The sequence below is a fragment of the Manis pentadactyla genome, chromosome 15, assembly GCF_030020395.1.
Source record: "Manis pentadactyla isolate mManPen7 chromosome 15, mManPen7.hap1, whole genome shotgun sequence".
NCBI lineage: Eukaryota > Metazoa > Chordata > Mammalia > Pholidota > Manidae > Manis > Manis pentadactyla.
In genome coordinates, this window is record NC_080033.1 from 55,439,997 (window position 1) to 55,467,878 (window position 27,882).

At 50.1% G+C, this 27,882-nt stretch overlaps 3 protein-coding genes across 6 annotated transcripts in view; 1 reads left to right on the forward strand and 2 right to left on the reverse strand.

Moving 5' to 3' along the window:
* The window catches only part of RANBP10 (RAN binding protein 10), a 74,472-nt gene extending 68,125 nt beyond the window's left edge, over window positions 1-6,347 (reverse strand). Inside the window, exons 1-2 of the mRNA XM_036897670.2 lie at window positions 6,082-6,347; window positions 5,198-5,309 (exon numbers count right to left, since the gene is read on the reverse strand). Of these exons, the coding sequence (XP_036753565.1) occupies window positions 5,198-5,309; window positions 6,082-6,316 (347 nt within the window). The 5' untranslated portion in view covers window positions 6,317-6,347. The remainder of the gene's footprint in view (window positions 1-5,197; window positions 5,310-6,081) is intronic.
* Window positions 6,348-6,656: 309 nt separating this feature from the next.
* TSNAXIP1 (translin associated factor X interacting protein 1) lies at window positions 6,657-19,494 on the forward strand. Of its 3 annotated transcripts, XM_036897899.2 has the most exons (16): window positions 6,658-6,974; window positions 10,321-10,420; window positions 13,724-13,827; window positions 13,972-14,098; window positions 15,259-15,352; window positions 15,912-16,105; window positions 16,515-16,650; window positions 17,084-17,253; window positions 17,337-17,496; window positions 17,573-17,703; window positions 17,868-17,993; window positions 18,129-18,281; window positions 18,385-18,494; window positions 18,706-18,832; window positions 18,925-19,031; window positions 19,238-19,494. In XM_036897899.2, exons 1-15 carry the CDS (start codon window positions 6,928-6,930, stop codon window positions 19,000-19,002), a joined length of 1,857 nt encoding a protein of 618 aa, XP_036753794.2. In that variant the 5' UTR covers window positions 6,658-6,927; the 3' UTR covers window positions 19,003-19,031; window positions 19,238-19,494. The 3 variants fall into 3 exon arrangements, 2 of the variants coding, with proteins under 2 accessions (XP_036753795.2, XP_036753794.2); XR_005027242.2 differs by lacking the exon at window positions 18,385-18,494; XM_036897900.2 differs by lacking the exons at window positions 17,337-17,496; window positions 17,573-17,703 and having other exon boundaries at window positions 6,657-6,974.
* CENPT (centromere protein T) lies at window positions 18,288-27,405 on the reverse strand. 2 transcript variants are annotated; one of them, XM_057493211.1, is made up of 15 exons: window positions 27,301-27,405; window positions 25,093-25,455; window positions 23,848-23,938; window positions 23,626-23,713; window positions 23,421-23,517; window positions 23,171-23,307; window positions 23,012-23,048; window positions 22,660-22,808; window positions 21,823-22,023; window positions 21,208-21,531; window positions 20,862-20,952; window positions 20,103-20,279; window positions 19,910-20,014; window positions 19,672-19,839; window positions 18,288-18,378 (listed from the first exon to the last, which is right to left on the reverse strand). In XM_057493211.1, exons 2-14 carry the CDS (start codon window positions 25,203-25,205, stop codon window positions 19,716-19,718), a joined length of 1,734 nt encoding a protein of 577 aa, XP_057349194.1. In that variant the 5' UTR covers window positions 25,206-25,455; window positions 27,301-27,405; the 3' UTR covers window positions 18,288-18,378; window positions 19,672-19,715. The 2 variants fall into 2 exon arrangements, with proteins under 2 accessions (XP_057349194.1, XP_036753660.2); XM_036897765.2 differs by lacking the exon at window positions 18,288-18,378 and having other exon boundaries at window positions 19,599-19,839.
* Window positions 27,406-27,882: the final 477 nt, after the last annotated feature.

The window sequence follows — 27,882 nt, forward strand, 5'->3', positions numbered from 1 at the left end:
ACCAAGTCCTCTAGCCTTATTAATAGCAATAAAGCCATGACCTGACATTCAGTTACAAAAAAAACACCAAGGATCCTGGAGCTACAAAGATATTTTATGTGGACTTGTAATACAATTTCCAGAAAGGCAGAGGGACTTTCTTGCAATTAGACAGTTTTAACCATTTTTCTTCCAGTGGTCAGTCCCTTCTTTCCAACTTGAACCCTGACCACAGAGACCCATTCTGGGGCCCATGATTCCTTCCTGATGGCCCCAGAATAGGATGGTAACCCATGCGTGCCACTCAGAGCTGCTGAGTCCATCCTCTTGTGCTCTAGTCTGATGAACTCCTGCTTCCCCTCTAACAGGGCATCTCCCTTATATGGTGACCCATCTAGGGAAAAGACAAAACATTTCAAAGAACAAGAAACAATGGGGTCAAGTGTGGTGGGAGGGGAGCAGTATCAAGTAGATTTTAGGAATTTCTCTATAAGCTGATCCTTCACCACAGATGTCCCCAGTTTTAGAAAGAAAGAAGCCACACTCCCCATTCTCAGCTTGTAGTTGGAGCCTGAGTAAACAGGGAGGTCCCAGGGAGCCCAGATATGCTCAGCACAGAAACAGGTCCTACTAGAAAAGTGGACACCACGTAGACTCGTCCTCTCACCCCATGCCAGAGCTGCACCTTAGTATGCCCAACTAGACCGGGTTCTAACCCTCAACACTGAGAAGCAACACCACACGCCAAGATGCCGCAGAGCGTGAATACTTGGTATCTATAGAAACAGCACCATATGTTACCGGGTAGGGATGTAGCCCAAAGCTCAGCATCTGCCTGTGAAGGCACCAGCACTGTGGGGCCATCAGGGAGCATAGGGCACAACTGTCGCCTGTACCTGCCTTGGGAAAGACAGCACCTACTTCTCAGGGCAGGCAGGACAAGGCCTTCCCTAGGTCCACAGGTCCAAACTTCTTAAAGGCACTGTACAATGCAGAGAGACTAGAGTGGGGGAACCAAGGTGAGAGTCCAGCCACATATGTCTCTCTGCTGGAGGACCTGAGCTCACATGGCCCTCCAGACCAGAAACATGGCAGGTTAAGATCTTAAAATCGAGTAAGTGGCTCTCTGGGTCTCCGTGGAAAACCACAAACAGTGTTGTCATTCAGATGGGACTTGGCAAAAACCAAACCACCAGAGAACACCAGCACATGCAGAATCCTTTCACCTCCAAGAGGCCACTCTGGCTACCAGTCTTCAACATCCCACCTCTGCATCTCACCACAGGAGAAAGGCCCCCAAGAGAGAGAAAAGACAACTGCTATGGAAAACCATAACCAGAGTCAAGAACCTAAAGCCACTCACCCGTGCTGGACAGGGCTCTCGGCCAGAGGCGCCTGGCTGAGCCAGAGCAGTGGACTCTCTTCTCCCCTATTCACTCTCACAATCACCTGTGTGGGCAGGTCTAAAGTCCCCATTGCTTCTGCCCATGCTCCTTGGCCACAGCACCCAAGGTTTTTCTAATCTGGCCCCTACCTACATCATGCTCCATGTTCTACATCTTTTTATGCACTGTTCATTCTGCCTGGAGCATCTGCTTCTCACTTTGTTCACCTGGAACCCTCTAACTTATCCTTCCAGATTCAGCTTCGTCACCTTATCTATGAAGCTTTCCCCACACTCTCGGGAAGAAGAGGAAGGCCACCCATGATATAGCACCCACTATGGAATGGCCTTTTCCCCACCACCCTGTGAGGTCATGTGCACAGGAATATCTGCCTCCTCTCTAGAGAGGCTCCCCTGCTGTCTGTGCTTCTAGGGCCCAGGGTTGGGGTTCGGACACAACAAAGGGTGCCTCGCTGTGGTGTGTAGAATTAGTGGATGAATGCACTCCTGCCTGGTCAAAGGAAGTCAGCTGCAAGTGCATGCAAAGGCAGGCTGGCTGTGGCTGTGACCAGAGGTCCCTGCTCAGAGCCTGGGCCTGAGCACCAGCTGCAGAGGAGAACCACCCCCAACTTCATCCAGTGCTCTAGCCCAGGCTTGCTGTTCTTGGGTAGAGCCACCCATCACATGTCAGGAGGCCGCCGCTACTGGGATGATATTACAGTCTATTTTGAGGGTCACATTGGAGCATCTGTCAGCCTGGCCAGCCACACCCTCCATGTGTCATCACTAAGAGCTGGGGACACCCACAGGTCCACAAACTCTGCCTGAGCGAGTCATTTCCCCCAGGGACCCACAGCCTCAGGGTTTCCTAACAAGATCAACCTGGATGCCCTTATCTCCAGGCACCAACTGGCAGGGTTCTGATGTCTCCTTGCCCCACCAGAGGTTCCCAGCTATGGTGACTCAGCAAAACTCAGTTGAAATCCATCAGTTTGTTCCAAGCTCTTAGTTCAAACATAACCTCTCCTTTCCAGCTCTCTCATATTTGGGGAATGCCCAGAATACCCAGCATCCTGATGTCAAGTTAGTTACTGACCAGACTCAGTAAGTTTTGTGCCCAACAGTTCTCATCTGCTGGGAAACTCCTACTCAACCCTCAAAACTGTGCCCAGCCCTGCTTCCTCCTATGGAGTCTCTCAGTCTACTCTCTACTGAGCAGGCCACAGGATGCCTGAGGACAAGGCTGGCCTGTGCTGGCTTTACCTTTGTTCTCCCTGCACCTAGTGGGTCCAGCACATAGTAGGTCTGAATAAATACTCTGTGAACCCTTGAAATGAAACCTTTCTAATTAGAAAGCTTAGTGTGTTCTTCTACAAAAGACATCAGAACAAAGACCTTTCTGGAAAACAACAACACTGACATTCATGAACACCTTTTTAAAAAGGAGTGCCATACTCAAATCCACAGAAAAACAACTTTACAGACTCAGTGGGATGGTAAGCCAATCAAGCCCAACCCACACTCCTCTGGCCCCACTCAGCACTAAGCACCTTTCGGGTCTGTCCCCTAAGAACACTGTGATCCCCTAAGAATCCAACTGGACATTTCTTCACTCTTCCCAGGAAAGGAATGGAATGGGGAGAGGCAGCAGCAGTGTGGACACAGATATCTGGGGACAGGCAAGGGCATCTGACAAGTTAGGCTACTCCCTGCACACCCAAAACCCTGTAGCCATGGTAGGTCACCAAACACCCCAGGTGCTCAGAGCTTGCCCACAAAACAGGCCCATCATCATCTGCTTCAGCCACTTTCCAGAGATGCCGAGAGGATCAAACTAGATAGTATAGGAAAGTCACATAACCGGTTAACACCTATGTCATGAACCAAACCCAGCCGGTTCAGGAACACATCCCTGACATCGACAGGAAACAGGAAACAAGCTAATCATAGTCTACCCTGTAAGTGCCCTTGCCCTCCTCAAAACCACACCTGGCCCATACCAACATCTGACTACATCCTAGTCATGAGAAGGCTTTCAGGGATTCTGTAAGGAGGCCACGAGGGGCATTCATATAGTTGACATCTGATGATGGTCAACTGAAGCAGGCCACCACAGGCATACACGGACCTGAGACTTTTTTAAAACTGAGGTTTCCAGGTCAGCTTAACAGCTCTATTTACCAAATATAAAAATTCTGGGAATAGAAGCTGGGAGAAGATGTCCAACTCTCTTTAGATTTGCAGGCAACACCTACAGTAGGTAATCTAACAAGACACAGGGCCTTTTCAGCAAGATCCACTTATAACTGAAGTGTTAAAAGCCAGATGAAGGAATTAAGGAATTCAAATCTCTTTGTTTAAACACTCCCCCTCTGAAAAACTGTTTTCTTCTCTCACTATTATCTAAGATAAGGACTTTACAGAAAACAATCCATTTTCCTCCCTACAAGTTTAAGAAATGCTCCTCAGTTTCTCTAGCAATATGAAACTCCAGCATTTCAGTCTACACCACAACTACTTTTGCAGTGTTTGTTTTAAAAGACCATTTCATTCACACCATCCGTTCTCATTCACACCCATTAAATATGTGTGCTTTTATCAGATGGTAGAAAGGGGAAATAGAAACTTTAAAGCTCTCCAATAATATATTTCCTATCTGTAAATGCACCAAATGGGGAGAAAAATGAGAGACACAATAGCCTGACATGATCAGAATTTTAGAACCATAATTCTGAGGTTAAAGGCAGCTTAGATGATGGCCTAGCTCTCCACAATCAAGGGGAGGTAGATTGAAGAGAAGAGAAGATCAAAGCCCCACAATCTACCCATGACCACACAGCCCTCCCAGACAGGGATGTTATAACTTTACTAAAGAAACAGGTACAGCTCCAAACTCTGGCAGTCCTACCTCCAACGTAGCCCCATGGCCAAGCATGTGGCATGCACCACAAAGGGGATCATCCCTAGGAGAGAGGAAATGTTTTGAATGCTCAAGAACACACACTCAGGGTTGGCACGAAGGTCACTGGTGGGGGGTTGGCAAACTTCCCACACCAGACCTAAGGTCTGATGAAGAAAGCTTTTCCAAGCCAGCGGAAATCATGTCATTTCATAACTTAAACACCTGCTTTGTCATAATTACCAGAAAAAAGAGAGACTGGGAGAAAATGAAAAAAAAGAAAAATGAAAAATCTGCCCTCTGACATACTGTGTCTGCTTAGATCACTCTAAAATAAGGAGCCTCCCTAATGCTGATTTTAATGAGGACTTCCTAAAGCTGGTCCAACTGGTGTTCAAGTCCGTGGACTGGAAAACAAGTTTATGAGCAAAAAGGTCACTTGATTCTGGCCATGTGCATGCTGTTTACCCTGAGATGACAGGCCAGTGCCACAGCTTTGATGAATGCTGTGAAGACTCTATTACCCCTTTGAACCTACAGGGGCCTCTACATGACTAAATGTCATGAAAATGAACCTTGAATGAAGCCAGAGTGTGAAAGGAGGGAAGTCACAAACCCATCTGGACACTGAAGTGTTAATGTAAACTGTTACTTGTTTCCCTGACCTGTGAGATATCTCATTACATCACCACTAAAGAGAAGTCCTCTCCTCTACCCTCAGTGCACCTACTTGCCATCAAGGGCTGCTGCTCAGACTAGGTCATGCCCAAAGTCAGGCAGGTAACAAAGGCAGCCCACTACTCAACACTCTGCAGCCCAGATCCATGCCACTCAGCAGCTTACATTGGTCACAAGGGTCAGCCAGGAGACCTTGAACTCTGACCACAGTGAACAGCTTGGTGTTGAGGGAAAGAAGATGGTAAGAAGGGGCTTACCCATCTCTTCCTTTGCTTACAATCTTCACCTCAAAGTAATAAATGCCACAGGCAGCAGGTATGGGATGGGTGGCACGTACAGAGGCAGCATCTTTGTGATTTTTGCCATGACCTAAAGGAGAAGGCAAGAAGAAATTTCAGCAGAAGGAAATGCAAATGGAAGCCTCATTCTTCTCTGCTCCATGGCAACTTCACCCTTCTATGGCCAGAGGAAGCCCTTACATAGTCCAAGGAATAATTAGACAACAACTGAGCAAATACATAAACCTCCCACTTTTGGTTCACGTCTTCCTGAGAAGAGCAGCCCTCCCTGAGACACTGTCTCCCATACAAAGCAAAGGAGGGCACAGGCAATGGGGGTGCATATAAGAGACTCCCAAGTGCTGCCGGCAGTCTCTCCAAAATGCAGGCAGCCCACCTGCGAGACCAGGGAAGTAGGCAGCCCTGGAAGACACCGGCCCTCCCCCCAACTTTAGTACAGAACTCCAGGCCTTGTGTGGAATGTCTGGCAGGTAGAAGCCCATGGGCCTCTGGCTAATGGAAGGGATGTGATCACCCCTTTCTTCAGACACTCCCAAAACTAAGCGGTGGTGAAAGGCCCCCTGAAGTTGGGGCTATCCCAGGACAAGAAGGCAGGCCCTAGGATGGAAGGTCTGGCCCAGAACCTGTTGCAATTCTCTTGACATTAGGGTGTCTCAGGGCAGAGCAGAGTAGGCAGTCGATCCTCGGCCTGATCGGCTCCGCACCCTGGACACCCCGCAGAGACTGAAGGCCTAACCTGGAGCACCCGAGCCGCAGAAGGAACGTGATGGGGTAGGGGCCGGGCAGCACAGTAGCCCGCACACGCTGTGGCGTTTGCCCCCCATGGCCAAACAGGCCAATACCTTTGTAGTGGACGCGGAGGTTGCCCTGGGAGAGGCCGATGTAGTTGTACTTGTCCTTGGGGCTCCAGGAGCGCGGCAGCGGCGTCTCGTGCTGGTTGACCGCGGGGTACAGGCGCTGCAGGCGCCGGCTCAGTTCCTGCTCTCCCGGGGACGGCAGCCCGCCGCCAGCGCTTCCGCCGGAGGAGTCTCCAGCCTGCGGGCTCCCAGCTCCCGGGTCCGCCGTCGCCGCCGCCATCTTGGAGGGAGCTGCTATTGTGTCACTGGGGGCGGGGAAGAGCGAGACCAGATCCGCCCCGCTCAGCCAATGGCCCTCGAGCCTTCCGGGGCCGCAGGGAAACCGAGTCCCAGCCCGGCGCCTCTCTTTGGACACTGACACGCCTCTCCATATTTTGGACTCCATATCCCACAGTGCAGAGCTCTCCAGAGGCGGGCCAAGTCAGACTGATCGGGAACTGTGGGAGATGAAGTACAAATCTGCCCAGCCATAGCCTGCTCCGCGGAGACATAGGGGCACCGGAAACTACAATTCCCACTGACAACGCGGCTCCGGCCTCTTAGTTCACCTCCTTCTCCCATGGCCTCTGTTTATCCCCTGCCTCAGTTCTGGCAGTTAGGGTCAAAACCACTGTAGGGACTGACTCTGAGGAGACCCATCTCCCAGGTCTGAGTCCACCTTTGCTTCTTGGCCTTCCTCCCAGCCGGCGGGATCGGGGATCGGGGGCGTGGCGCAACCTTGACCCCGCCCCCGCCGCTGGGCTGCTGGGGCCTTGTCGCCATGGTGACGGGCTGTACACTACCACAGTTTTCCCAGCACCCTGGTTCCGGCAGAGCTGAGGCCACAGGGTCATGGCCTCCCCGAAACCGCGAAGCTCTAGCTTCACCACCACGTCGAGGTAGGCGCTGGCCGGGCTATCGGCGGAGAGGAGAGCTTGAGTATTTTCAGAAAGAGAAATTGTACCTCCTGGCCCTGTCCGTTGGTCTGGGGCTCCAGCCCCACAGGGTAGGTGGCGCAGAAACTCTTAGAATCTGGGCTGATTTTTCAGCCCAATGAAGAAGTTACGTGCTAACAAAAGGGCAGGCGTACTTCATCCTTAGTAACAGCCGGCTTGTTTGTACTGTACCTCTGTTATGTGCCAGGTGCTTTATATACCACATCTAACACAAGAACTCTGTGATGTAGTAATATTACCATTTTACTAACAAAGACATGGAAGCCTGAAGAGATCATGTGTTTTACACATGTTTATAAGTGGTAGAAGTAGGATTTGAACCCAGCCATTTGAGACTTCTCAACCTGAGCTCTTAGACACAGAGTTAAACTGCCTCTTCACTCACCAGTTTATGACAAAGATTCTTGTCGAATTGCTGGTTAACTCTGAGCAGTCAGGCACAACTCACAGCCTCAGGGTAACTCCTGCCTGTATTCAGGGGTGCAGCCTCTGGGCACTGCAAAATATTACTAGCTCCACTAGCCAGGAAATCCACAAAATACACGACACAAATTAAAATTTTTGGCTAAATACCGTTCTACCTTTGGGAGCTCAGAGAAGGCCATTAAGTTCTGGGCCTCTGCTTCTATATTTCAAACGTGGGGGTGATACAGCCCACCTCACATTTTTGAGAAAATTTAGGCAGAATATGTGAAGCTCTCATCACAGCTCTAGCATATAATAGGCATTCAGTAAGTGTTTAATGAATATAGTTTCATCCTTCTGCTTACTCCCAATGCAAAAAACCTTATCTCACCTAAACTCTAATCCTTCAGGGTCTACAGTCTTGACAGAGAAAGCCAACAAAAATCAGGAAATTAAATGCCAATTTGATTATCTAATCCAGAGCTAAAATGAACCTATAAGAACCAGATAGCAGTCTTAAGAAAGTGTCACTACCCAGCGCAGGAATGATTCAGGAAATTGCAGTTATATTTGAAAGAGATGAGAAACAGACTCCGAAAGAGAATCTCCATCTATATCGAGGAAGCATAATGTAACTATTGAGACTGAATTTGATGGCAGTACAAGCCATCATTCATTTCTCTCCATATTCTTCACTCACTAGTATTTAGTGATGTATATTGGGCCAAGCTCACTGTTTCCCTTAGAGAAACAGTCAGGTCCTCCTTCAACTCCCCTTAGAGCAGGGCTAGGATGATGATCAGGCCAAGCCTGAGCACTATAAATATGTCAGCAGAACCCTCTAAAACAGTCCTTCAAATTGTGCATTTCCCTGGGGCAGGTTTCTGCTCCCCACTGGCTTTTTCTTTTCACCCTCATATCCTTGGCACAGTAGCTTTGTGGATAGAATTCAGCAGCTTGAGTTCACTCAATCACAGGATATACCCTTGTGAAACCCACTGCCTGCCATCATTTAAGTGATTTAGTTTTCTCCACCTTTGAAATAGAAATATAGATTTCTCATTCCTTGTAGAGAATTGGTGTAAAATATTTAATATAATACTAAAGAAGCATCCTAAGGCTTTTGGGTAAGTGTATTGACTCTACCGGTGTTTTTTAAATTATTGTTATTCACAAATCTGCTTTTGATATTGCCTCCTTTGACATTCAAAACTAACATCTGTTATCTACTGAGTTTTTCCACTTGGCAACTTCTCAGGATTTGTAAAGCTCCCCATAGTTTTCTTGTTTATCAGCAGGGGCAAGAAAAACAATTTGGAAAATTGGCTGGTCTTGACAGGAAGGTATTGATTTAACCCAGTGAGCAGATGGGTTGATCTGCTGATCCTGTCTCAAACCCCAATATCTGGGCAAAAACCCTTTATTTTCTACACCAACTGCTTACTTGACATGTTTTGCTCACACTTGTCTGATTGAGAGACAATAGAGGGCTAGAGTTTGGGGTGTCACTGCTCCATGAGGTAGGACTAAGGAACCCTGCAGGACAGGATTTCCTAACTGGATTTACATTACTGCTCTCTCAACTTTGCTGGAGTTTGGGTAGTCCTAGTCTCACTTTTACGGACAAAGACACTGAGGTTCAGAGAAGTCACACAGCATGTCTCTCTTGCCTGAGGGTTTCATCTTGGGTGAGTTCACTATGGATTTGGTGAGATCAAGTAATGACAATGGAACGCTCTAAAACGTTCTGTGGTAAAAAGGTTTATACCCTGCTTTATTCTCATGGCGGCAGGTCATACACTAGAATCAGTCTGCATCCAGCAGTCTGCAGGTCTGTAATCCACCTCTGTCTCTGCCTCCATCCAGGGCACTGGGTGGAGCTCTTTATATAGTGACTCAGTCAATAACAGCTTATTGCCTATGGGTGTGGAAGTATTAGCAGTAAGCCAATTACATCATCAAGTAGTTTAGGGTCAGGGGAGGATCCTGGCCATAGGAACTTCTATTTTCCCCATGATGCCCAAGGTAACCAGTTAACAAAGAGAATAAAAACACAGATCTGTCTGGCAGTTTAAATCACCCCCGCCCACTCCCATGGTGGATTTCTGGAATTACATCTTCCTTTTGTTCCACCTGAATCTGCACATGCAGCCCTACCTACTGATCCCCAAATGTCTTCCTAGCTTGATCAAGTATGGCTCTCCCAAGAGGCCTAGGAGCTAAAGACTTCTTTAGGATCCACTTTTCTCCCATCCTGCTGTCATTATTAACATCTATGAAGCTCCCTGAAGTGTACAGGTTATTTTTGCATATCTCTTTTACTCTAAACTTCACAACAACTTTGTGAGATAGGAAAAGCAAGAATTGTTTCCATTTCTCTTTTGAAAACTAGGCTGAGAGAGGTTGAATGACTTATGCAAGTTAGGGGGGTTCCTGTTGGGACCCCAAATGTCAGCTCCAGGCCCTATCAGCCAATAAGTGGAGGATTGAGACTCTCACTCTGGCTCTCGGACCCCAGGCCCTGTGCTTCTTGTCCTATAGTTCCTGCCTTTGGTATCACACCCCAGAGGGTGCCAAAGTCACATACATGACTCACTGCGGCCATGACTGAACATTGAATGAAGTATATGTCCACAGAGTTCTCTGGGCTCATTGTGAGGGTGTCCTGCCACTGTAGGAATTGGAGATGAGAAGTTGGTGAGACTCTGGGAACATGGGAAAATGGTTTGGGCCCAGGGCCAGAAGCTTGTTGGCAGCATCTCTGGAATCTGGAGGTAGCTCTGGTGGGAAGAGGAGGCTACGTCTTGCGGAGCTGGGAAGTGTGGAGGTGCTCTTCCCTGACAGGACTCTGTCACCCACCACTGTCTTCCCACTCTCTGTGCAGAACACACTTGGGGTCTTCAGGAGTGACCAGAGATGACTCTTTCCTCACCAAAACCAGGAACATCCAGAAACACAATCTTTCTCAGAAACAGAAGACACTGGTGAGTGGCAATATCCTATTGGAACCCCAAACGTCAGCCCCCAGACCTATCTGCCTCCCTCTGTACAACCCCAAAACATTACCCACCTCAAACATGCCCTCCAGAGCAGCTTTTCCCCGGTCAGAGAAGTGTGGCTCACAGAGGCTCTGGGGTGGGGGTGTGTACACTGACTGCATCTAAAAAGCCTTCCCAGACTTCCTGGGGTAGAGAGAGACTCAGCCCCTGTCCACAGACACCTATACCCCGGGGCTAATCATTCTTTAATGGACCTCATTTCTTTATCCAGCTTGCCATGTGCCAGGCTAGGTGCTAGTGCTGGGATGGTCACACCAGATCTTCCACAGTCCTTCCAGGCTGTGACTGTACCTTTCTGTCTTTATGGCCCTAGCACCAGATAGGGTATTTGAGTGGTAGGCATATGTCGAGAGCTCCATAAATGCTGTGAGTAGGTGTGTGAAGGCAGGAGTAAAGGGATGTTCCTCCATTGTGTTGTTGGCTCTGGGTTGGAAGTGAAGACTCTACCAGTCTCAGGAAAGGTCCTTCCTCAATTCCTGTTCTTTAAAGGTTTTATATGAAAAATGAATACTGTCTTATTAGGTACTTTTGGGCTTTTGTCAATATGATCATAGGATTGTTATTATTTAATCAGCAAAGAGCCATTGTCCAAATTTCACAGATGAAATAACTCATTTGAGCAAACCTGTAACTCCAGTTCACAGTGGAGCCCTGTGCGCTGTATGATGATTTTCTTTGTGTGAGTATGTTCCCTGTGGAAGATTTGGGAATGCATGGGCCACACACTTTGTGAGGTTGGGGGCCTCCCAGCATGGGGACCCTGACTCCAGGGAGGGAGAAGAGATTGGCATAGACTCTCCTTCGAGACCAAGCACAGCCACGGCCCCTCAAAACCCAATGACTTGGGGCACCTGCTTCCAGCTCACCTAGCCACCACTCACCCTGGACCTGTGGGGCCAAGCTTTCTTCTGCGCGGGCGCCGCCGCCATTCTCAACCACCAGGGGGCGCTGTTCTCTCCCGCCAGCCTTCCACGCTCCCCAGGGCCGCCCTCTCCATTTTCACCTGCAGGGGGAAGCAGAGAGCATAGGAGCTCCCAGAACACCTCTTTCCAGCCACCCGTTGGTGGAGGCCCTGTTAATAAGCAGACCTAGAAGCTGCATTTGCCTGGGAGTCAAAGTAGGGTGACCACATTTCCTCCCAGCAAAAATGGCAGACAGAACACAATGACTGGTCTTTAAAAAGTCTGAAAACTTTATAATTAACTCGCTTCCTTGTCAACTTCCTAGGTGTTATCCAGGGTTACTTTTGCAGTTTTACAAAAAAAATCACATCAATTTGACAGTCTCATTTTTTTTCCTGGCTTGATTTTTAACAGTTTGACTTCTCCCATTTTCCAGTGTGTCTACTTCTACTTTTATTTCTTATTTTTAAAAAGTGTATTATTTATAGTTCTATAACTTTCCAAGCAGCCCAAGGTTTAAGGCTTTCTTTCCTAATAGCAAAAGTATTTTAAGCAATTGAAATAAATACCTATGAGTGCTTCTCTGATCATATCCCAGATACTGATATGGAATTTTAGCATTTCCATAACATGTTGTATTTTAAGTAATAAATAGGTCAGGAAAAATATGGATTTATTTTTAAATTTCTAAATGGCTAAGGGCCACATAGAGAGCTCTAATATTGAATTCAATTTTATTTTAAATTTGAAAGTAATTTATGCATATGATAGAAAATTTTGAAAAATGTAGAATTATAGAAATATAAGCATCCAATGGCCTATCATTAGAGAATAATAATTGCTGATAACCTTTTGGATTATTTCCTCCATCTTTCCTGGTCTTTCATTTTACCTGGTTGTGCTTATTCTCTAATTTAAGGCTTTACTTAACCCTTAGAGCTATAGCATTAGCATACTTCCATATTAAGGTTCTCCATAACCATTTCATGGCTGCATAACAATCTTCTATTTTTGGACACTTAGGAGTTTTCTAATTTTTCCGTAGTCATAAGTAAGGCATTGAGGACCACCCTTGTGCATAAAGCTGCTGCCCCACCTCTGGTTCCCATTGCACCTGGCCACCCCAGACATCCGCCTCAGTCAGCCTGCTCTCCTTGGGCATCAGACCCTGTTCATATCTCTTCAAAACTCCTGTTTCCCTGAGGTTGGTGCTACCCAGGCCGTCTTTACGTCTCCTGACCTCCCCTGACACACACATCCTATCTCAGAGTGACCTCAGCTACTCGTATGCACACCCTCAAGCTTTACTAAACCTCACTGACAATTTCACTTCCTCCTCTAAGATGACCAGCCTCCCATGGCCTCCCCGTCCAGTCAGGGGTCCCCACCCTCCTGTAACCTGCATTGGCTTTGATCACTACCTGCTGACTTGCGATTATCTGCTCACTTATCACTCCACCTCCATCATACCCCCAGCTTCCCTCACATCCCTAGAACCCACAAGAGTCTGGCATGTGCTATGGACCCAGAAATCTTTGATAAATAAATGAATGACAAATGGATGAAATCTAGAAGTAGGCTTCACAGGGACAGAGGATCACCTTTTTTTTATGATTTGAGTTTTTTAATGAAAAGGTTAAAAAAAAAAACCCATACATACGATTGCTTCTACTCTCTATCCCTGTTCAAGGTTCAAAATGAGATTGCACTGCTTCAGGACACCCCCCACCAAGCTCCCCCGCTCCCAGGAGGTACAGCCCAGCCACCTCCCAGGGTCCACAGCTCACCCTGCTGCATCTCTGCAGTCCTGTGTGTCAGTTCAGGCTTCAGGCTGGGCCTGCCCTCCTCTGTCTCTGTGTCTTTAGCTTAACTGTGTTGTGGGGCCAAGGGCTGGTCCCAATTGGTACTCATATCTTTTTTCATAGCACAAGTATTCAATACTCACTGACATACCTACAGAAGAGAAGAATAACTCACCTTTACTGAATTCCTAGGAGGTACCTGAGTCTGTGTAAACCACCCTTTATGCCTTCTCATTGCATCCTCACTTCGATCCAGTGCAGTGAGGAGTAAAACCATCCCCATTTTATAGATGCAGAGGCTGAGACGCAGAAAAATTAAACCTGTAGTCACACAGCTAACAAGGGATATCTGAGGTTTCACTTAAGCCCTCTCTGATTCTGGGCCCACAGTCTTAACTATAAACCGTATTGAGAGGTGTTGGGAAAAAAATCAGAAGCTGAAGGAGGAGGATGGAGAGGACCATCAGGAAGGGGATCCATGTTGCCATGGTAACCCCACCTGTCCTTTTCTGCACTCCTGTCAGTTCTCCATTGACAGCCACCTGTCCCCATGGCCCACATACTCCAGTGGCCAGACCATTCTGCATAATCGAAAGCCCTGTTCAGATGACTACCACCAGCGAGCAGGGTAAGCCAGGGTCAGCCTGATGGTGGGTGGGCTGGTACAGACCCAACACTGGGCCCAGAGACAGCACAGGGATGTGTACTGTCCTAGAATGAGGGTACAAGGGTCTGTGCATGCCCATCACATCTCATCCCACCACCCCTGCAGCAGCTACCAGCAGCGGCCTCTGGGCGTTACTAAGCCAAGGTACCTGGAGCAGCTAGAGAACTACCTATGCAAGGAGCTCCTTCTGCTGGATCTGGGCACGGATTCTGCCCAGGAGCTGAGGCTGCAGGTTAGAGCCACCAAATAACTGTGGGGAGGACAGGAGGAGACGTGGGAAGAAACCCGACTTACCAGGACTAAGCACTTCAGATGTTCAGAAGGACAGACCAGCCTCTCCCAGCTCTTTTGGGTTTCCCTTCGTGGTAAGAGAAACAAGTTATATGACAAAGCCAGTGAGTAGGCAAGGCTGCCAGAATGGAACCAAAACCTTCCTGAGGCTTGAGTTTCCTCACCGGAGTCAGGTGGACTAGATGCTGTCCCTAGTCTCTTCATCTCTGCGACCCTCAGTGCCTAGCCTGGACATCAGTGAATGGAGCCTGAGTCCTGTCAGTTGGGCAAGAAGGGGTCATCCATACAGTGTCCACCAGCCCAGTGATGACAGCCCCAAGCTGAAGGAACTTAGACTAGATACATAAGGAAGAGAAAAATCTAGATGCATCCTGGACTCTGGTACACATTAGAGAGGGAATCACCAAATCGCTGTTCACACAGGGATAATGACAGGGAATCCCTCACTTCTGCCTTAGTTACTGACAGAAGCATTTGCTGAGCAACGCTGTGTGCCAGGCCCTGGTCAGGACCTCACATGCAGGCTCCTAAGTTGAAAGTACCTCACCAACAAAGAAGAAGCTCAGAGAAAGCATACAGCTGCAAAGTGGTGGGGCTGGGATTCGAAAGGGCTGACTCAGGAGCCTGTGCTCATTCAAGTATGCAGTGCTGCTTGTGTGTCCAGGTGGGACTGGAAACCACACCTCTACCTGGAGGTCAGAGGCAAGGCTAGAGCCTTCAATCTCCTCCTGCCCCTACAGGGCTAGAAGATGGGGGGGTGCCAGTGAGAGGCCAACTGAGGCACGGTGCATGGATGAGGCTGCCTGCTTGGAGAGCCAGAGAGGGGGCTTAAAGGTAGAGGGGGAGGTCATGACCCAGGTCTCGTGTCAGGCTTCAGAGACAGCTCTAGGAGCCCTCCAGAGAGCAATTGAGAGGAATAGAGCTGCCCCTTAAGCGCCTTGTTACTGTGAGACCCAGGGGGTGCCTCGGGCATTTATTTGAATGTGTGTCACTTGGCAGCTTCATGCTACCACACTCCTAAGTCAAGCAAAGAAAAATCAGTTTCCCCAAGCTTATCAGCAGCTGTAGGCCAGGAAGTGACAGGTCCCCTTTTCTTGTCAGCCTTATAGAGAGATCTTTGAGTTCTTCATAGAGGACTTCAAAACCTACAAGCCATTGCTATCCTCCATCAAGAATGCATATGAGATGATGCTGGGTAAGACTGTAGCCTCTCCACTTGGGCCTGCCTGGAAAGGGCAGAGAGGATCCTACTCTGAGCCAGGGCTGTGCAACAAGGCTAGGGCAGCTGCTAATGGAATCTTGACATTACCAAACCCTGCTCAGCCCTTTTGTTTACACTGTCCTGTGATAGGGCACTCCAAGGGGATCTCCAGTCCTTGGGAAGCGTGGGGGGGCAGTAACTGTAGGAAACAGAGCACCTTTTCTATTCAGAGTGAAGCCCAGGAGGGAGCAAGCACTTCTGGGAAGTGAGGAGGCTCCTCCAACCAAGTTTAGGAGGGGCCAGGCACTGTACAGCTTCAGAACTAAAGGCTGTAGGGAGAAAGGGCATAGGTGAGACCTCAGTTATTATCTAGACTCTATCTTTGGTTTAAAAGCAAGTGCAAGAAGGCCTTAAGCAGGGGCCATGCTTTGAACAAGGCATGCATAGAATCCTGGAGTTTGCAAGGGATGTAGCCACTCACTATGACCTTAGGATCAGTGTCTTCTAGCTGTGTGTTCTCCATGGTGCCAAAGGGACTCCCCTACCTGCTTAGCCCACCAAAGGGAGAAAATTCGGGCTCTGGAGCCCCTGAAGGCCAAGCTTATCACTATGAATGAGGACTGCAATGAAAAGATCCTGGCCATGAGGGCTGAAGAGAGACACGAAATATCCATGCTGAAGAAAGAGAAAATGAATTTGCTAAAGCTCATTGACAAAAAGAATGAAGAGATCTCATTACAGAGTGAGGTGAATGGGAGTAATGTGGTGACCAGCTCCCTGGATTTCTTAGGGATTACCTAAGGCCTTGGGCACTAAGGTGACCCCCTAATTCCTTCCACCCTTCTGTCTGGAATGACACACTGAGCCACCTCCTCCCCTCAGAGCTCCTGCTGCCTCCACATTCTGCCCTCCTCTTTGACTCAGCACTGGCTTGGTGTGCTCCCAAATGCCAGCAAAAGCCTACTCCTTGGCTTCCTTTGCTGGAAGCATTGGCACTTTGCTGGACTTGAAGGAATGCCCACTCTCCTTTTTCCTCCACCTTCCCTGTTTCCAGGCCCTGATACAGCCACCCAGCACCCATCCTCTCCCCTGTGGTGACTGGCTGCATACAGAGATCCAGAGGCAGCCCCTGCAAATGCAGCTACCTTCCCAATAGGTAACCAAATTGAGGAAGAACTTGGCTGAGGAGTACCTGCGTTACCTCAGTGAGCGCGATGCCCGCAAGATCCTCATTGCAGACCTGAATGAGCTACGGTACCAGCGAGAGGACATGTCATTAGCCCAGTCGCCAGGTAAGCCTGAGGTAGGTGTCTCTCCCCTGAGGAGCACTAGAGAGAAGTCTGGCTCTCACCCCTCACCTCCACTTATTCAACTCTCCTAATATCTGCTCATTCCGTGCTCCTTCATGAGGGAGATGTCCCTGTTGACACCTGGGTCCGGATCTTCTGAGCTGGACTGAGAATCATAGATTCAGTGTTAAAGTAGGAAACAACTGTTGGCAGCTGAAGCAGCCTGGACTTCCTGAGGTCGCGATAGGCCTGGTACCCCATGTCCTGGTCTTCTCTATTTAAGCACAAAGCTCTAGGCTGGTAGCTGTGGGAAAGAACCAGGGGTTCCTAAGCAGGGAGAGAAGGATCTGGGACATGCACCAAGGGGCACTCTAACTCTGCCCTGGGCTACAGGCCCCAGAGCCATGGTGACACAAGCTGGTGGGCCCCCTTGCAGGCATCTGGGGGGAGGACCCCATGAAGTTAACACTGGCTCTGAAGATGGCCCGGCAAGACCTGACCCGTACACAGATGGAACTCAACACCATGAAGGCCAACTTTGGAGATGTGGTGCCCAGGAGGGACTTTGAAATGCAGGAGAAGACCAACAAGGATCTTCAGGAACAGGTGCTGGTTGGCAGGCAGGGCAGGCCTGGTAGGGCAGGGTTCTGTAAGGGGGGGTTAGTGAGGATCAGTCACCTTGTCCACAGCTAAACAGCCTTAGAGACGACTACAAAGAGGTCTGTAAGGAGCATGAGATTCTGCTGCAGCTGCACATGAGCACGGTGAAGGAGCGGGACCAGTTTTATTCTGAGCTCCAGGAGCTCCAGCGCACCTCCACGCCGCGGCCTAACTGGGCCAAGTGTGAAGGTATTGGTGGCCTCTGGGGCCCCAGGACCTGCTCAGGTGTGTGGTCTGGACTCCAGCTCCCTCTCCCCACCTGCAGATGTGGTGGCTGGGGGCCCAGATCGCTGGCAAATGCTGGCCAAAGGCAAGAACAGTGACCAGCTGGTGGATGTGCTCCTGGAGGAGATCGGCGAGGGGCTCCTCCGGGAGAAAGACTTCTTCCACGGTCTGGTTAGTGGGAGAGTCCGTGGGCTCAGGAGGCTTGGACCTGGAGGCAGAATGGCCAGGCCTTGCTGCTGAGACCAGAGGTTCTGGGGGAACTATCTGGGGCTCTGCCCTGGTTGAGGGTGGGGCCACAGGTGGGCCCAGAGATTAGCTGACGCTCTCCCTTTCAGGGCTATGGAGAATCCATCCCACCTTTCCTTCGGTTTGATGGCACTGTGGAGAACAAGAAGCCAACTAAGATGGATGTGGTAAACCTCCTCAAGGATGCCTGGAAGGCACGTCTTGCTGAGGAGCAGGTCAGATCTCCCCAGCCATTTGGCCTGTAGTGGCCTCCAGAATCCTCTGGAGGCTTCCTTCTGGGAGCTACACAGCAGGAAGGACAGCCAACCATGGGGCAGGCCTACCAAGCAGTCTTCTCCTCCACCCTGCAGAAAGAGAGTTTCCCAGATTTCTTCTTCAATTTCCTGGAGCGTCGCTTTGGACCTAGTGATGCCATGGCTTGGGCTTATACCATTGTTGAAAATATCAAGCTCTTCCACTCTAATGAAGTCATGAGTCAGTTCTATGCAGTCTTGATGGGAAAGGTGAGCTTGGGCCAGAGCCGCTACCCTTTGTCCTCAGCATAGGTCAGCTCTGTCCCTACCACTCAGAGAAACAGCAAGTCAGTCAATGCTTCCCTCCCTGTAGAGGAAAGAGAGCATGTACATCAAGAATAAGGAGACAATAGCTCATCTGCTGAAGGAAATGACAAATGTTGACATTCAGAATGAGGGGCTACTAACCATGGAGCAGTTAAGGTGAGAGGCCGGCCCTGCCACCCCAAACTCCTGCCCTACTTCTCCTCTAGCCAGGCTTCCAGGTGTGCAGGGACAGTGGAGCCTAGTGGGAAAGGCCACGAAATCAACACATGCTGCCCCTTTGAGCACTAGTGGGGCTGGCAGAGGGGTACAGAGAAATGGGAGGGCAGGCCATAGCCAGGACCCTGTTGGCTCTCGTTTCTCCCCACAGGACTGTCCTCAAGAGCACCTTCCCCTTCAAAAAGGAAGAGAAAATCCAGGAATTGATGGAGGCAGTGGGCTGGGATCCCAACAGCAGCAACGCAGACTTGTTCCAATATCGCTCATTGTTTATGGAGGTGAGTAGGATGGAGAGAGAGTCCAGAAACCTGCCATAGCCTCTGCTGAACCCTAGCCAATGTGCCCTCACTGTGCCTATGGCCCCCTGCAGGATGAGGAGGGCCAGAATGTGCCCTTTGTTCAAAAGCTGTGGGAACAGTACCTGGATGAAAAGGATGAGTACTTATAGGAGCCAAAGCACCAGCTGGGCCTGGAACTGTAAGTGATCCTGGGGCCCTCAGGCCCACTTAGCCATAGGTATGTCCCACAGACTGGGCCACAGTGTGGCATCCCAAGCCTCTGGGTCTCCCCATGCACTGAGCTTGCTGCTGGGCAAGCTATATTGTTTAAGCCCAGCAGAGGCCATCTTGGGTCTGGGATGCAGAAAGGGTCAAGGGCTATCTCTCTCTTTCCTTGTGGGGTAGCCATGATGAGGTGTCCCTACCCAAAATACGTGAGGCCCTGATGAACATCGATCCCAGCCTGGACAAGGAGACCCTGAACAGCTACTTGAGCCAGCCTTCCAGCTTCCTGTGACATAACTACCAGAGGATGTGAAGGGGACATTGTCATAGGGCTCTGGACTGCCCTGGAACGACTTCAGATGGCTGACATCAGGCACATGGGGCCTCGAGATACAGCCTGAGCTAACCCCTGACATTTATAAAATTGTTTGTCTGAACCTGTGCTGTTCTCCAGATTATGCTGGCAAGTCAAGGAGAAGGGGGTTGGTCCCTGCCTGGCTTGCACCAAAACGACATGCACCAAAAAGATGGCATATTGTTTATGATACTTTATTGATGCTGGGAATGGGGAAGGTGGGTGGGGGTGGGGGGTGGGGGCAGGGTGGTGAGGATACCTGGAAGAATATGTGGGGACAGGCAAGGTGTTGAGGCCTGGACACTACTGAGCAGGGAAGACAGAATTGCCACTGAATGCACAAGGGATGAGCAGCTGTCGGTAGTCCAGGGGCAGGTGCCGCTCCACAAGCACGTGCAGGGAGACTTGGTCGGTGACCAAGCCCTGCCTGCAGCAGAGGAAAGAGAATCAGCATCAGCGCTCCCACACCCAGCATCTCCCTGCTCCCACCCACTTACCGTCGCATCAGCAACTCCAGGTCCTCTGGCCTCACAGTCTTACGGCCAGCATGAGCAGCAAATACCTCTAGGTCATCACAAAGATGCTGGAAATACTTGTCCAGGCTGCCAAGAAGGTTGGGGTAGACCAGACTGAACAAACTCTTCATGATCTGAGGGGCTCTTCGGTGCCTCCCAAACATCCAGGACTCACCACTTCTCTGCCATCTCAAGGGCTTTCTTCTCCATTGGCATTTTAGCATAGAAGCTAAGGAGTTTCATATAGTGGCTCAGTCCAGTCTTGTAAGGATCTTGACGGGGCCTGGGGCCAGGGGTTCGGGCCCTGGGAGGAAGCCTGACCAACACAGGCTCCAGGGGCTCTGAAGATAAGCTGGGGCATGAGTGGACAGTTAGCTGAACTGTTGCCTGAATAGGCCCCTAATCAAAGACGAATCTTGTTGACTTCTGCCAAGACTAAGACCCTTGTGCTCCTTGGCCAGCCTGGAACAACAGCTCCAACCACCTGCTGGGGGGCAGTGGGGCCACAGGGCCACAGGTTTGGTCTTTCCCTGTGGTCCTGAGGAGGCACAGTCAGGACCCAATGTCCCAGGCTAGCCTCACCACACAAACTGGTATTAGTTCAGGTCCATGACCCCCAGGCCTTGGTGTAGACATTTCCGTCCCTCAGCCCATGGCTGCCTGATTCTGCTGACTCTCTTCCAGGTACCCTTCTCTGACTGCATTCTGATCTAGGCACTTCCCCCTTCCCAGGCTCCTCTAAGCCCCTGGAAGCAGGCACCAGGATGACAGATGTGCCTTCAGTGAGCCCCACCCAGCCCAACTCAGGGTTCTCTGCTGAGTAATCATATGCCATGACCATGGGAAGGGGGATAACCCTGTGGTGCCCAATGCCATCCTCAGTGCCAACCCCCTTCCCAAGAGGTCCCTATGGAGCAAGGTCATGGAATCTTACACTGCAGTGCTCGGTGGTGGGGCTGGCTCAGGAAACTGAAGTTGCCTGGCCTGAAGAAACTCGGGGGTGCTGGAAGCCAACTCTGGACATGCTGTAGAGGAAGGGCAGGGTTACAGAGGGCTTGGCCTATTGCACCCTAACTTGAAGGCCAACAGCCTCCTTGTCCTGTCCCTCAAGGGCTCCATCTAGCTCCAGCCAGCCAAGCAAAGGGCCTCTCAGATTTCCCTGGCCCAACACCATCTGTACCCAGAAACACAACCCAGGTAAGCCCCTCCTCCAAGACCAGGGACTGAACACAGCTGCCATTTACCCACTCACCTGCTGATCCCTGCATGGGGCCCCTTACCTGTCCTACCAGAGGTGACCTCATCTCCTGAAGATCCTTTTGGCTCCTTGGCCTCAACAGCCCCCCAGGATCCCTCTGCTTCTGTCACCTCTGTGTATCCCTCAGGCTCTTCTGCTCTGGCAGATCCTTGTACTCTTGTTGCCTCCTTTGCTTGGCTCACACCCAAGCTTTCTTCCATCCTTTCCTCGATTTCCTTACCAACTCCATCCTGTAAGGGCTCTACATCTCTAGAGATACTACTGCTGGCAGGGATTGGGGAGCCCATATCAAAAGCATCAGCCTTCTCTGCCTTTCCTGTCAGAAGCTGGGCTGGTTTCCCAGGACCTAAAACAAAGGGAGAAAATACAGGCTAGAGAAGCAGTAGGCTAAGGCTGTAGCTCTGAGAAGGGTAAAGACAGAGTAGTAACACCCAGCCTAAGCCATCAAGGAGAGAAGGCCAGAGGCAACCCCCAGGCATTAGTGTGGAGTCTCCTGGCCCAACAATGACTCTGCTCTTTGATGGAGGAGATGCCAACAGTCAGGGAGACCTGAGGAGCACACATACGGGCCTGAGGAGGGAAAACCACCAGTGCCAACTCTCATCTTGGCCCCAGGCCACATGATTCACATACTCACTGTTATTCTGCAGCCCAGGCTCACTGCTCCGTGTCCTGCGACTGACAGCTCTCCTAGCATCTTTAACCCCGGTGTGAGAGGGGCAGGGCAGAGAGTGGTGCACACTGGGGGAACGGCCAACCAAGGGCTGGGAGAAGGGCTGGGTGTCCTCCAGCACGGTGTCCGTTGGCAGGGTAGCAACTGGAGTTCTGGTGCTGTCACCTGGAAATCAAGGGCCAGTTGGCACTGTTTTCCTGGCCTACCTGCTGCTACCCAGTCCCAGGGTATGGGCAGGAGGCCCTATGAGTCTTCCCTGAGTGACCTTCAGAGAGAGAAGACTATATAGCATTCTAAGTCTTATCCCCCTCCCATAGCTCTCCTTGCTTACCTTCCTGCTCCTTGCACTGGCTTTCCCAGGCTCTACAGCTTGGGTCACCCAAACTGATCAACCCTGTTTCCACTCTCCAGTTCTCATGCTGCTCCCTCTGCAACCCTCCTCTTATCCTGCTGAACTTGACTTGTCTTCTGGAATCAGGCTCCCAAGTCAGCTCTGACAGACCAGATGATCCTGAAACCTGTCCTCTTTCAACCTACAAGAAACCACACCTCTTTCTACCCTCAGCCCTGCAGCTCCTCAAAGCTATAGCATCCTGGAAGACACTGGGACTTAGACTTGGCCCCACCAAGACAAGGGGCAACTTATGGAGAAAAAGCAGAAACTCCTCATAGATCTCCTGGCCAGACTTGCTCACGGTCCTTGATATGACAGGAGAGCAACACTGGACTCAACAGCACCTCCTATCTGTCATGGGGGAAGACTTTTCCCCACAGACTAGAAGAGAGAAATCCCAACCTTACCTGGAGGAGCCAAGGCCAAAGAAGCATCTCGCAGATCCTGCAAAAATGCACCCACATCTACAGCTCGGCGGGTGGGAGGTCTGCGGGCCAAACCAGGCCTCTGCACTGACTGTGGCTGGAGAGGTGTGGCAAAGGTCAGGTTGAGGGAACTGGTGGGAGGGAGAAGGCACAAAGGAAAGTCAGGTACCTGAGGGCCAGTTTCCCAGAGAATTTCTCCTTTTGCCATGGGATCCTTATCTCTTAGAGCACAGCCACCAGGCTGTGAAGCTAAAACTGGCAGGGAGCTATATGATCAGATACCATTCCAATCAGCACCTCCCACCCCACCAAACCCCAGAACAGGCAACAGTACCTAGTGAGGGAGGAGGCATCAACATACCCATGAGGCTCTGCAAGAGAATATAAAAAGAGACCACAGTAAGTTGCTAGGCTCCTAAGAGCTTTCTTATAGGTTTCCTCAGCCAGAAGACAGGAGTGAGAGGGTGGACACAGGTGTTGCCCAGGGCCTCACCTTGAGAGAGAGGCAGCCCCTGATCCATTCCTTGCTGAAACCCTGACAGTCTCAGCCTCTGCCTCCTTCTGCCAGGAACCAGAAGACCTGGAGCCATGGTTGTGGGGGGCTCAAGTTCAGGAAGTTGCAGCTCCAGGCTACAAAGATGGAGCTTATCTCAGGCCAAGAAGCCCAATACTTTTGGGGCCCCTGAGAGGCTGCTGATCAGAGCTGCCCAATAACCCACCCCAAGGAGGAATTCACTATACACCTGCTCCGACTGCTTTCCTGTCTGGAGGGCTGAGCCACCTGTGGTGCTGGCACTGGCTTCACCACTGACTCTGGCATCACGATGGAAGATTCTGGGGCTGCAGAAATGGCAAGGAGAGGGTGGGGTGGGTGGGGCAGGGTGCCCTGAATGAGGGGTACCACCGGACTGCTGCCTAACTCTGGCCTGTAGGCCAGTGCTCACTCACCAGTCAGTAGAATGTTGTTTAGCAGAGTCCGGGGTGTCTGTTCCTCCAGGGGCCCACTGGCTTGAACTGGAACCAATCTGCCAATAGACTTTAGGCAAAAGCACCAAACAATCAGTCTGTTCCCTTACCTTCAGATTCTCTCAGGGTGGGCTCCAGAGCAGAGCTAGACCACCCCCTGAAGGCAGCTGAAGCCTTGTAGTGGTCAGTGGGCTGGGCACGTACCCTGATTCTATGGGAACACCGTCGGGCAGTTGTCTTTGTTTGTCTGCTTAGCCTCCTAGAAGAAGGTGTTTCAAGCGGGGCCCTCTGGGCACTGTGTAAAGAACAGCAGCTCTGAGAATTAAATCAGGAGGGGGAACCAGAGGATGCAGAGACATGCCTTCATCAAGGATTTTGGCCTGAAGCCATTTCCCTCAAGTTTTCTGAGTCCAGAAACCACTTGCCCCTCCCATAGCCCCTGTTCCCAGTTCTACATCAACAGGGTTGTGGATGAAGGGGAGCCCCAGGGGTATGGAAACAGAGAGGGAATACAATGACCCAGCTAGAGAGAGGAACTGGGGAAGGCTTCACAGAGGTGACTGGCAGAAATAGAGGTTAGTCATACAGTTGGAAGAGTATCCATTTTAGATGTTAAAATAACAACCCCAAAAGGATATTTAAATATTTTAAAACCTTCTGAGTACTTGTCAGAGTCTGACAGCAACCACCACATGGACTACTTCAGTCCTAGTCTCTCCAGTCCAATCCCTCTCAGATTCCAGAACCACGTAAATATTCCCAGGGCACTGCTCCCACCTCATCATTTACTGTTCTAAAACCTATAATGAATGATTTCCCAGTGCCTCTAAAGGAACTGCATTGCCTTAGTCTAGCAGATGCCAACTTCCACAATCTCAGCACTATTAGCTCACTATAGCCTTCTTTCACTGACACTCCCACCAAGTCAGGCCAAACTTCCTGCCCCCTCCCGAAGCATCTTTCCAGTTCCTGCCTCCCGACTTCTGCCCAGACTCAGCTCTCCAGCTCCTTTCCCGTCTTCCAGTTGGGAGCTACAGAGACAGGAGGGCTGAATGTGCAGGAAAAGGTGTTGACCACCTGGCAGGCAGTTCAGGGCAGATGCCTGGACACACTCTGGGCTGCTTTGAGGCAATGCGGCCTAGAGAACAGGGCAAAAAAGGTCAGATTCTGAGCGCTTATCCTTCACCTTCAGAAGCAGACCCCCAAATACGGGGCCTGTATGGTTGAGCTCTTTGGTCCCAAGCCCTAGCGGCCTGGAGTCCGGGGATGGGGGCACAAACAGCTGGCCTAAACCGAGCTAGGGAATAGAGACAGTTCTCAGAGCCCTGGGCTCTGCTCCTCTCCGAAACTCAGTTTCCCTCTCCAAACAGGGTCATTGCTTGATCCCACGGAGACCCCACGCCCTTGTTCCTCTGGTTGCTCAAGTGTTCTGTCAGCGCGGTCACATACCCAGCCCGAACACTTCGGGGTCGCCGCGGGGTGCGTGGGTCTGCTGTATCCAGCACGCGCCGCAGCAGCGTGCGCGTGGTGGGCTCTTGGTCGGGGCTGTAGCCGTCCGCCATCGCCTCCGCCGACCGCCCTTCCAACCGCTGGGTAGCAACAGCAGCCGCCTTCCCGCCGCCTCATTTAAGCCAACTCTCGCGACGCTGCCGCACAGCCCCACGGGAATTGCAGTTATAGCCCTACTGCCCAGCTGTTCGCGGCGCGACCCGGGGATGGTTGCAGAATCTTCATTTGGAGGCAGTTCTACCCCGGAATGAGCTTGGGCAAGTGGGTGCAAACAGTCGAAGCCTTGGTTTCCTCATCTGTAAACTGAGGATAATACCCACCTAATAAGATACTTGTAATGATTCAATGAGATAATGTTTAACTTAGAGTCTACCACATAGTAAGCCAGGCCAACAATAAAAAGCAGTCACTATTATTAGAAAGCCTGTCATTCCCATCTCCCTCTCTGAAGGTGAGGAAGGACACGTGGGCCAGGAAATAATAATTTTATTCTATATGTGACCTGGTCATATTTGCATTTGCAAAGACTCCTCTGTTTATAGACTCTACATATATCAGAAGAGACCAGTTTGCAGGTTCAAAGCTAGTGGGCTGTTTGTGATCTAGCAGAGATGTTATGAGCTCCAAACATGTGCAATTTTCAAAGAATTCCAGCTCTCAAAAGTTTTGTCTGTGCTGGAGACTCTATTATTTTTTTCACCATTGACAGCCTCCCCACTTTTCTTAAGTTTTCATGGGAACTGAATTAGAATTTGAGTTCTGAGTCTCCCTGGAGTCCTTTTTGCTCCTAGACCAGTGTAAAGTTGAAATAAGCACAAGCGTATTTTTTTCTTCTGTTTAAAACAAAAAAATAGAGTGAAGAAAAAAATAGATTCTTGCAAGAGAACTGCAGAGGAAAAGCCTAAGTACAAGACTTAGTATTTATTTAAAAGCCTTAAAATGGATAATATGGAAAAAACACAAAAATATTTTCAAAATAGTTTGAGACATGAGCTTACTTTTTATACAGTATTATTCTATGTGTTTACATAATCAGTTACACTTTATATTTGTTACTTGTTAAAACACACACACACACACACACACACACACACACACACACACACACACACACACACACACACACACACACCACACTGGGTTCATGAAGTGAAGGAGGGAGGAGGGAGGCAAGGGCCAGACCATGTGGGGTCTCCAGTCTGGGATGGAGGACTGCGGCAAGTACCAGATGGTGTCAGGTCTCACAGTCTGTTGAAGGAGTTTGGACATTACTCTAAATACAAGGAATTTAAGCAGAAGAATTATGTAGTCATATTTTCTTTGGCAGCCATGTGAAGAACAGATTGTAGAGGAGGAAAGATTGGAAGCAGGAAGACATGAGGTTTATCTTTCTCCAGAGGTGACAAAGTGGACAGGGGAATGGGCGTAGGGAGAAAGCCATGCATACTATATGTTTTAGTGTAGATTAGAGATGACTTTATGTACTGGAAGGGAGACCTTTATGGAGCATAATCTTCAATGTTCTGTGCCTAAAGAAATGGTATCTGTTGGACTTCTCAACAACACCTTTTGAGTAAGGTAGGTAGGTCTGTGTAATCAAAAAAGAAAATGAAAACGGAGAGTCAGAGAAAAGGATGAAGAAGGGCAAGAAGTGGGAGAAAGAGGGAACTTGGCAGAGGACTAGCTTGCAGGTAATTTCCCTGGACAACTGCGTGGCCTTTTCTCCCTGGTTTTCCACAGCTTCTTTTGCCCTTCAGAACATTTCCCCCATGTAAGTCGAGATAGTGGGTGTCTGGTTACAATACAAATCCTTCCCATCCTCTCATTAAACACGATTCAGCAACTCCCAGTCGCCTGCAGAATAAAATCCCAAATCTTTTAACTTGGTCCAGTTTGGCATCTTTCCGTGCTACTGCTACACTGGTCGCCCCCTTCCAGGATCTTTAAGGGCGGAGCCTAGTTCTTCACTGCCGCAGGGCCTTACAGGATGGTTGCCGAGTGAAGAATCGGCTATGCCTCTCTACCCACTTTTCTACGTTTTTTTTTCCGAGGCCTCCGCCTCCCATTTTCTCTTTTGTCCTGTTCACTCCTTTGGAGCGTTTATTTCTGATCACAAATCCATTCACATCTGTGATCCAAAAATCGTACCCTAATTCCTCTAGGTCGTCAGGCCGGGTCAGTCTGGCTTCTGCAAAGTTCCCAACATCCTGCACTGTGCCCGGAACACAGTAGGTGCCTATTGCGATTATGTTTAGGTCAATAAGTGAGTCAACGCAAGCAGTGACTGAGTCAGGGAAGAGTCCCAAGCGCAGAGGAGACTCCTGGGGTCTATCCGAGCGCTGAGGCCCAGATTTCCCACAACACCCCCGCAGGAATTCGGTCGACTCACATCCGCGGAGGGCAGGGGGAACTCTTCCGGCAGGCTGCTCAGCCGCGCCCGAAACCTGGTCTGCGGCAACCTGCAAGCGCCGTTAGGCGGCGCTCCAAGCTGCAGCCGCCAAGTTCACTCAAAGCATTGCGGGACTTGTAGTTTACGTAAGCAGATACCCAAGGCGCTTGCGCGTTGGTACAGTCGCGCGCCTTCCGACCCCCATCAGGGTTCCGGATCCTTGTGAAGGGCGGTCCAGGAGACAGCTTTCCAACCGAATTCGCCTCTCTAATCCCCCAAGGATAAGTCAGGTGCGGGTAAGAATCTACTCTGCGTAGGTCACCCCGGAGCCGTGGAAAGCG